This window comes from Oncorhynchus tshawytscha, linkage group LG03 (genome assembly GCF_018296145.1).
Source record: "Oncorhynchus tshawytscha isolate Ot180627B linkage group LG03, Otsh_v2.0, whole genome shotgun sequence".
In the NCBI taxonomy this organism is placed as follows: domain Eukaryota; kingdom Metazoa; phylum Chordata; class Actinopteri; order Salmoniformes; family Salmonidae; genus Oncorhynchus; species Oncorhynchus tshawytscha.
In genome coordinates this window covers 14438029-14447987 of record NC_056431.1, presented here as the reverse complement: position 1 = coordinate 14447987, position 9959 = coordinate 14438029, and the positions used below count along the sequence as shown (strand labels likewise).

Here is a 9959-nt window from a genome sequence, read left to right as displayed (position 1 = left end):
GGCTGACTGTGACTCACACACTGCTGCCACTGACCCGTAGCGTTCCCTCTGATAAACTCACATTATGTCTGCAGAGCCCCAGCGGCTCAGTACCACGCCAGCATGCCAGAATGCCCAGTAGGAGACAATCCCAATGTGTAATGCGATGCTGTGTGACAACAGCACTGGGCCTTTTTTTACAAAGGCCATGCACGTTGCAGCACTGCTCGCTGAACTACCGACAATTTTCCCCAGAGTTTGTGAAGCTCATGTTCATGGTAAACGCTGTGGATGTCAGCTCATGTGGAAATTAGCTTTCAATGTGAAACACTGTGCGCTTCATAGTTTAACACGGAAGTAAGGGTAGACTCTCATCCAATGTCCAATATGCCAGATACAAACACACAGTAACAAAGACATATTGTTGGAAGTTAAGTGTTTAAATCATCATCACCATCATCATCAAATATAACTATGCAACTGTTTCACATAGTAATAACATAATACATGTTATGCAATTGTATGAATTGTACAAAATAGTTTGGCAACATAATATCATCAGCATCAAAACATTGACTGGCATCTGCATTCAAACAAACATACATTTTATCTTGGTCCAGCATGTAGATGCTGAGCTAAACAGTCTCTTTCATGATGACATCCATTCCTTTATATGGCGATGATTTCACCATCATAAGGCTTCCTGATTACAGGACTAGGCTGTCCCACCTGGAAAAAAAACAAACAGCTTTTTAAAAACCACAGTTAATAACACAGGTATAACTACAACACGTGTGTTATTGGGCCTTATAAATACATGAATAGCACATTATAGATGTAGTCACGGAACATCATCAAACCTTATAATAGAGCGATATGTCACAAGACGCCATAATATCGAGACAGACCTGTTCCCTCTGGTTGACTCGTTTGTAGATGAACTCTGCGTAGGGCTGTCTGGGGACAAAGCGGCCCTGTCCTGGCTGGGTCTTCAGCTGACCTCTCTCATAGACCACCTTCCCTCTGGAGATGGTCACCACAGGAACACCGTGGCATTCCATGCCCTCAAAGATGTTGTAATCCACAGCCTGGTGGTGCGTAGCTGCAGAGATCTTCCTACACACACACACACACACAAACACGCAGATGCAAACCTACTTGGTCAGATACTGTGTTGAATGAGGACATCACAAGTTATAATATGTATATACAGTTGAAGTCGTACGTTTACATACGCCAAATACATTTAAACGCAGTTTTTCACAATTCCTGACATTTAATCCTAGTAATAATTCCCTGTCTTAGGATCACCACTTTATTTTAAGAATGTGAAATATCAGAATAATAGTAGAGAGAATTATTTATTTCAGCTTTGATTTCTTTCATCACATTCCCAGTGGGTCAGAAGTTACATACACTCAATTAGTATTTGGTAGCATTGCCTTTAAATTGTTTAACTTGGGTCAAACAATTTTCACAGTTGGGATGGTGTTCTTTGGCTTGCAAGCCTCCCCCTTCTTCCTTGCTGAGCAGCCTTTCAGGTTATGTCGATATAGGACTCATTTTACTGTGGATATAGATACTTTTGTACCTGTTTCCTCCAACATCTTCACAAGGTCCTTTGCTTTTGTTCTAGGATTTGATTTGCACTTTTCGCACCAAAGTACATTAATCTCTAGGAGACAGAACGCGTCTCCTTCCTGAGCGGTATGACAGCTGTGTGGTCCCATGGTGTTTATACTTACGTACTATTGTTTGTACAGATGAACATGGTACCTTCAGGCATTTGGAAATTGCACCCAAGGATGAACCGGACTTGTAGAGGTCCACCATTTGTTTTCTGAGGTCTTGGCTGATTTCTTTTGATTTTCCCATGATGTCAAGCAAAGAGGCACTGGGTTTGAAGGTAGGCCTTGAAATACATCCACAGGTACACCTCAAATTGACTCAAATGATGTCAATTAGCCTATCAGAAACTTCTAAAGCCATGACATAATTTTCTGGAATTTTCCAAGCTGTTTAAAAGCACAGTCAATTTAGTGTATGTAAACTTCTGACCCACTGGAGTTGTGATACAGTGAGTTATAAGTGAAATAATCTGTCTGTAAACAATTGCTGTAAAAATTACTTGTGTCATGCACAAAGTAGATGTCCTAACCGACTTGCCAAATCTATAGTTTGTTAACAAGAGATTTGTGGAGTAGTTGAAAAACAAGTTTTAATGACTCCAACCTAAGTGTATGTAAACTTCCGACTTAAACTGTATATATATATATATATGTGTGTGTGTGTATAGGCCTTCCTATAACTTTTGACTGACCCGGTGAAAGCTATGATCTGTTATTGATGTCACTTGTTAAATCCACTTCAATCAGTGTAGATGAAGGGGAGGAGACAGATTAAAGAAGGATTTTTATGCCTTGAGACAATTGAGACATGGATTGTGTATGTGTGTCATTCAGAGGGTGAATGAGCAAGACAAAGTATTTAACTGCCTTCGAACGGGGTATGGTAGGTGCCAGGCGCACCGGTTTGAATGTGTCAAGAACTGCAAAGCTGCTGGGTTGTCACACTCAACAGTTTCCTATGTTTATCAAGAATGGTCCACCACCCAAAGGCCATCCAACCAACTTGACACAACTGTGGAAGCATTGGAGTCAACATGGGGCAGCATCCTTGTGGAATGCGTTCAACAGCAGTACATGCCCGGCGAATTGAGGCTGTTATGAGGGCAATAGGGGGGTGCATCTCAATATTAGAAAAGTGTTCCTAAGGTTTTGTACACTCAGTGTACTGTATATTTATTTTCCGGACTATTTATATGTACAGTGGGGTCCAAAATGATTGACACGCTTGATAAAGATGAGCAATAATGACTGTACAAAATAAATAATTAAAATACTGAGCTATGTTGTATGCTTAAAATAATATTTAGGGGTGTCAATCATTTTGACCCCTACCATTTTACTTGTTAAACAAAACCTCTTTCTCTGAGCAATTTTATAAGTATAAATGAATGTACTTGTCCTCTTGCTCTTAAAAAAGGGGAAGGAGAAGGACACTAGGCTAAAAGACTAAATAATGAAGACGAATAGAGAGAGTTATTTTCTCCATCCCTCCGGTACCCTAATGACACAAACCCAAAGGATATGTCCATATTGGCACCCTATTTCACATAGGGCTCTGATCAAAAGTAGTGCACTATGTAGGGAATATGATGCTATTTGGGATGCAGACCTACTGCATCTTCGTTGCATTCCATACCTGAGTCTTGCCTCCGGACTCTGGTGTTTTTAAGCCGTATTTAGGCCAAATAATTACGCAGTTTCACAGATGAATTCATAGTTACAAAAATGTAACACGAAGAGCTACAAAGCCTCAATCCCACTATAGGACTAGAACACAGTGGTAGCACACATACTGTACAACAAACAATGCTACTATACTGTACAGTAATATGTAATTGTATACTATAGGATTACTATACAACCGATAGTCTCTCATCACATTCCTAACATTAAAATGTTAAAAGACATAATCCAGTAGCTGATTTTAGTTCTGGGTGCTGAGACTTGACAACCTCACAAGCCTGGGACACTACAATTGATCAGAAATAGAATTGGACATGATATCGTCATCAAGGCTAAGAGGGGAGGTAGAGACTAGATATCTTCCTTATTCCAGAGCTGCATGCATTAGTAATATTCACACGGTCTGTCTGAGCTGAGCTGAGCAACACTTACAAGAGCCTCATCTCACATTATCATGAAATACATTTACAGGAAAATGGCACTGGGGTTCATCCCCCTTCCTATCCCTTCTTCAGCTCACATCAACACTTTGTGATTTGCCTTGAGGGACCTAGCCCAGATTCCATAGGAAAGAGAGCAGTCCTGTTACTGCTGGGTTATGTAAGCCTGTTGCTAGCTCCTTGCCTTGCATGCACACATACGCTAGCCTAGTTTACTGCTTAGTAGAGATATGTACGGTACAGATGTGTGTGTGCGCGCGTATGTGTGTGTGTGTGTGTGTGTGTGTGTGTGTGTTTGGGGGGAGGGGGTAAACACGTGCACAACAGGGACATATTGTATCTCTGTCTGTGGAGATTGGGGAGTGTAGTTCCACATCTGCGGCCTCATATAGATTACAAATGTTTTTTTTTTTCTTACTCTAGGAATGACACTTATGCAACCCTTCCCTTTGGCCTAAAAACGCCATATATTTGACTTAAAATAACTATTTAAATCTAAACATTCAGGTATTTTGTATTGTTTTGAAGACAATGAAAAAATGTGTCAACCTCAACATAAAAAAATGACTACGTCCCATCCAGATATGACTATCTAACATCAGTGCTTACATAAGCATGTTGAATTGCTCACTGGGATTATTCATAACCCCACTATTTAATTTCCCAAAACATTAAACATATGCCCAAACGGATTCAGTGCAAAAAGAGACCAAATGGTGCAAATCCTCCTTTTTAAATGATCTTAATTTGAACGATGCAGATGACGCAGCAGTGATGTCATGCACGGCTGGTGAATTGTGGGCATGGTCTCAGCTGCTGTATGTTTGTAACGCTCGTCGAAATGGGTAGACCAAGGCGCAGCGTGATTTGGGTTCATCATATTTTATTTAAATGTGAACCAGCAACAAAACAATGAAGAGAAATAGGGAACCATACCAAGCCAACATAGAAATACAAAAACTAGAACACCCCCCAGTCACACCCTGACCTACTCCACCATAGAAAATAAAGGCTTTCTATGGTCAGGACGTAACAGTACCCCCCCCCCAAAGGGGTCCACAAAACCTGAAACCAAAAGGGAGGGTTAGGGGGGTGTCTAGTGCGGTGGCGGCTCTGGTGCGGGACAAAGAACCCTCTCATCCCGCGGATCCTCCAGCATCGGAGGCGGCTCAGGTGCGGGACGAAGAACTCTCTCATCACGCGGATCCTCCAGCATCAGAGGCGGCTCAGATGCGGGACGAAGAACCCGCTCCTCCCGTGAATCCAGCCATGGACCCGGGCTGGACACTGTGCCTGGACTGGGCACCAACGCAGAAGAATACTCTGACCTAGGAGCTGGACTGGACGCCATGCTTAGACTGGGAATCGGCGCAGGAGAAGAATCTGGCCATGGAGCTGGAGGTTCCGGACTGTGGACCGTCTCAGGAGGTTCCGGACTGTGGACCGTCTCAGGAGGTTCCGTACTGTGGACCTTCTCAGGAGGTTCCGGACTGTGGACCGTCTCAGGAGGTTCCGGACTGTGGAATGTCTCAGGAGGTTCCGGACTGTGGACCGTCTCAGGAGGTTCCGGACTGTGGACCGTCGTTGGAGTTATCCCATAGCTAGTTATATCCAGAATGTACCACAGCTAGTTATATCCAGGCTGTCCAATAGTTAGTTATATCCAGGCTGACCCATAGCTAGTTATATCCAGGCTGTCCAATAGTTAGTTATATCCAGGATGTCCCATAGCTAGTTATATCCAGGCTGTCCAATAGTTAGTTATATCCAGGCTGTCCCATAGTTAGTTATATCCAGAATGTACCACAGCTAGTTATATCCAGGATGTACCATAGTTAGTTATATCCAGGCTGTCCAATAGTTAGTTATATCCAGGCTGTCCAATAGTTAGTTATATCCAGAATGTACCATAGTTAGTTATATCCAGGCTGTCCAATAGTTAGTTATATCCAGGCTGTCCAATAGTTAGTTATATCCAGAATGTACCATAGTTAGTTACATCCAGACTGTACCATAGTTAGATATATCCAGGCTGTCCAATAGTTAGTTATATCCAGACTGTACCATAGTTAGATATATCCAGGCTGTCCAATAGTTAGTTATATCCAGAATGTACCATAGTTAGATATATCCAGGCTGTCCAATAGTTAGTTATATCCAGAATGTACCATAGTTATATCCAGGCTGTCCAATAGTTAGTTATATCCAGAACGTACCATAGTTAGTTATATCCAGAATGTACCATAGTTATATCCAGGCTGCCCAATAGTTAGTTATATCCAGAATGTACCATAGTTATATCCAGGCTGTCCAATAGTTAGTTATATCCAGGCTGTCCAATAGTTAGTTATATCCAGGCTGTCCAATAGTTAGTTATATCCAGGCTGTCCAATAGTTAGTTATATCCAGAATGTACCATAGTTAGTTATATCCAGGCTGTCTAATAGTTAGTTATATCCAGAATGTACCTTAGTTATATCTGGGCTGTACCATAGTTATATCCAGGCTGTCCAATAGTTAGTTATATCCAGAATGTACCATAGTTATATCCAGGCTGTCCAATAGTTAGTTATATCCAGGCTGTCCAATAGTTAGTTATATCCAGAATGTACCATAGTTATATCCAGGCTGTCCAATAGTTTGTTATATCCAGGCTGTCCAATAGTTAGTTATATCCAGGCTGTCCAATAGTTAGTTATATCCAGGCTGTCCAATAGTTAGTTATATCCAGAATGTACCATAGTTATATCCAGGCTGTCCAATAGTCAGTTATATCCAGAATGTACCACAGTTAGTTATATCCAGGCTGTCCAATAGTTAGTTATATCCAGGCTGTCCAATAGTTAGTTATATCCAGGCTGTCCAATAGTTAGTTATATCCAGAATGTACCATAGTTATATCCAGGCTGTCCAATAGTTAGTTATATCCAGAATGTACCACAGTTAGTTATATCCAGGCTGTCCAATAGTTAGTTATATCCAGGCTGTCCAATAGTTAGTTATATCCAGGCTGTCCAATAGTTAGTTATATCCAGGCTGTACCATAGTTAGTTATATCCAGAATTTACCATAGTTAGTTACATCCAGACTGTACCATAGTTAGATATATCCAGGCTGTCCAATAGTTAGTTATATCCAGACTGTACCATAGTTAGATATATCCAGAATGTCCAATAGTTAGTTATATCCAGAATGTACCACAGTTATATCTGGGCTGTACCATAGTTATATCCAGGCTGTCCAATAGTTAGTTATATCCAGAATGTACCATAGTTATATCCAGGCTGTCCAATAGTTTGTTATATCCAGGCTGTCCAATAGTTAGTTATATCCAGGCTGTCCAATAGTTAGTTATATCCAGGCTGTCCAATAGTTAGTTATATCCAGAATGTACCATAGTTAGTTATATCCAGGCTGTCCAATAGTTAGTTATATCCAGAATGTACCATAGTTATATCCAGGCTGTCCAATAGTTAGTTATATCCAGAATGTACCATAGTTAGTTATATCCAGGCTGTCCAATAGTTAGTTATATCCAGAATGTACCATAGTTATATCCAGGCTGTCCAATAGTTAGTTATATCCAGAATGTACCACAGTTAGTTATATCCAGGCTGTCCAATAGTTAGTTATATCCAGGCTGTCCAATGTTAGTTATATCCAGGCTGTCCAATAGTTAGTTATATCCAGACTGTACCAGGCTGTCCAATAGTAGTTAGTTATATCCAGGCTGTCCAATAGTTAGTTATATCCAGAATGTACCATATTAGATATATCCAGGCTGTCCAATAGTTAGTTATATCCAGAATGTACCATAGTTAGTTATATCCAGGCTGTCTAATAGTTAGTTATATCCAGAATGTACCTTAGTTATATCTGGGCTGTACCATAGTTATATCCAGGCTGTCCAATAGTTAGTTATATCCAGAATGTACCATAGTTAGTTATATCCAGAATGTACCATAGTTATATCCAGGCTGTCCAATAGTTTGTTATATCCAGGCTGTCCAATAGTTAGTTATATCCAGGCTGTCCAATAGTTAGTTATATCCAGGCTGTCCAATAGTTAGTTATATCCAGAATGTACCATAGTTAGTTATATCCAGGCTGTCCAATAGTTAGTTATATCCAGGCTGTCCAATAGTTAGTTATATCCAGAATGTACCATAGTTATATCCAGGCTGTCCAATAGTTAGTTATATCCAGAATGTACCAGTTAGTTATATCCAGGCTGTCCAATAGTTAGTTATATCCAGAATGTACCATAGTTAGTTATATCCAGGCTTATATCCAGGCTAGTTAGTTATATCCAGGCTGTCCAATAGTTAGTTATATCCAGGCTGTCCAATAGTTAGTTATATCCAGAATGTACCATAGTTAGTTATATCCAGGCTGTCCAATAGTTAGTTATATCCAGAATGTACCATAGTTAGTTATATCCAGGCTGTCCAATAGTTAGTTATATCCAGAATGTACCATAGTTAGTTATATCCAGGCTGTCCAATAGTTAGTTATATCCAGGCTGTCCAATAGTTAGTTATATCCAGGCTGTCCAATAGTTAGTTATATCCAGGCTGTACCATAGTTAGTTATATCCAGAATGTACCATAGTTAGTTACATCCAGACTGTACCATAGTTAGATATATCCAGGCTGTCCAATAGTTAGTTATATCCAGACTGTACCATAGTTAGATATATCCAGGCTGTCCAATAGTTAGTTATATCCAGAATGTACCATAGTTAGGCTATATCCAGGCTGTCCAATAGTTAGTTATATCCAGAATGTACCATAGTTAGTTATATCCAGGCTGTCCAATAGTTATTATATCCAGGCTGTCCAATAGTTAGTTATATCCAGAATGTACCATAGTTAGTTATATCCAGGTTATATCCAGGCTGTCCAATAGTTAGTTATATCCAGGCTGTCCAATAGTTAGTTATATCCAGAATGTACCATAGTTAGTTATATCCAGGCTGTCCAATAGTTAGTTATATCCAGGCTGTCCAATAGTTAGTTATATCCAGAATGTACCATAGTTATATCCAGGCTGTCCAATAGTTTGTTATATCCAGGCTGTCCAATAGTTAGTTATATCCAGGCTGTCCAATAGTTAGTTATATCCAGGCTGTCCAATAGTTAGTTATATCCAGAATGTACCATAGTTATATCCAGGCTGTCCAATAGTTAGTTATATCCAGGCTGTCCAATAGTTAGTTATATCCAGGCTGTCCAATAGTTAGTTATATCCAGGCTGTCCAATAGTTAGTTATATCCAGAATGTACCATAGTTAGTTATATCCAGGCTGTCCAATAGTTAGTTATATCCAGGATGTCCAATAGTTAGTTATATCCAGGCTGTCCAATAGTTAGTTATATCCAGAATGTACCATAGTTAGTTATATCCAGACTGTACCATAGTTAGTTATATCCAGGCTGTCCAATAGTTAGTTATATCCAGACTGTACCATAGTTAGATATATCCAGGCTGTCCAATAGTTAGTTATATCCAGAATGTACCATAGTTAGATATATCCAGGCTGTCCAATAGTTAGTTATATCCAGAATGTACCATAGTTATATCTGGGCTGTACCATAGTTATATCCAGGCTGTCCAATAGTTAGTTATATCCAGAATGTACCATAGTTAGCTATATCCAGAATATACCATAGTTATATCCAGGCTGTCCAATAGTTAGTTATATCCAGGCTGTCCAATAGTTAGTTATATCCAGAATGTACCATAGTTATATCCAGGCTGTCCAATAGTTAGTTATATCCAGGCTGTCCAAGTTAGTTATATCCAGGCTGTCCAATAGTTATTATATCCAGGCTGTCCAATAGTTAGTTATATCCAGGCTGTCCAATAGTTAGTTATATCCAGGCTGTACCAATAGTTAGTTATATCCAGGCTGTCCAATAGTTAGTTATATCCAGAATGTACCATAGTTAGTTATATCCAGGCTGTCCAATAGTTTAGTTATATCCAGGCTGTCCAATAGTTAGTTATATCCAGGCTGTACCAATAGTTAGTTATATCCAGGCTGTCCAATAGTTAGTTATATCCAGAATGTACCATAGTTAGTTATATCCAGGCTGTCCAATAGTTAGTTATATCCAGAATGTACCATAGTTATATATCCAGGCTGTCCAATAGTTAGTTATATCCAGAATGTACCATAGTTAGTTATATCCAGGCTGTCCAATAGTTAGTTATATCCAGAATGTAC

General features: G+C 39.8%; 1 protein-coding gene across 2 annotated transcripts in view; it reads right to left on the bottom strand.

Annotated features, from left to right (window-relative positions):
* Positions 1–398: 398 nt before the first annotated feature.
* The window catches only part of dpys (dihydropyrimidinase), a 45853-nt gene continuing 36292 nt past the window's right edge, over positions 399–9959 (bottom strand). For both annotated transcript variants that reach the window (XM_042310259.1, XM_024393032.2), the window contains 2 exons: positions 888–1095; positions 399–708 (listed from right to left, as the gene is read on the bottom strand). In XM_042310259.1, the coding sequence (XP_042166193.1) occupies positions 649–708; positions 888–1095 (268 nt within the window). In that variant the 3' untranslated portion in view covers positions 399–648. The remainder of the gene's footprint in view (positions 709–887; positions 1096–9959) is intronic.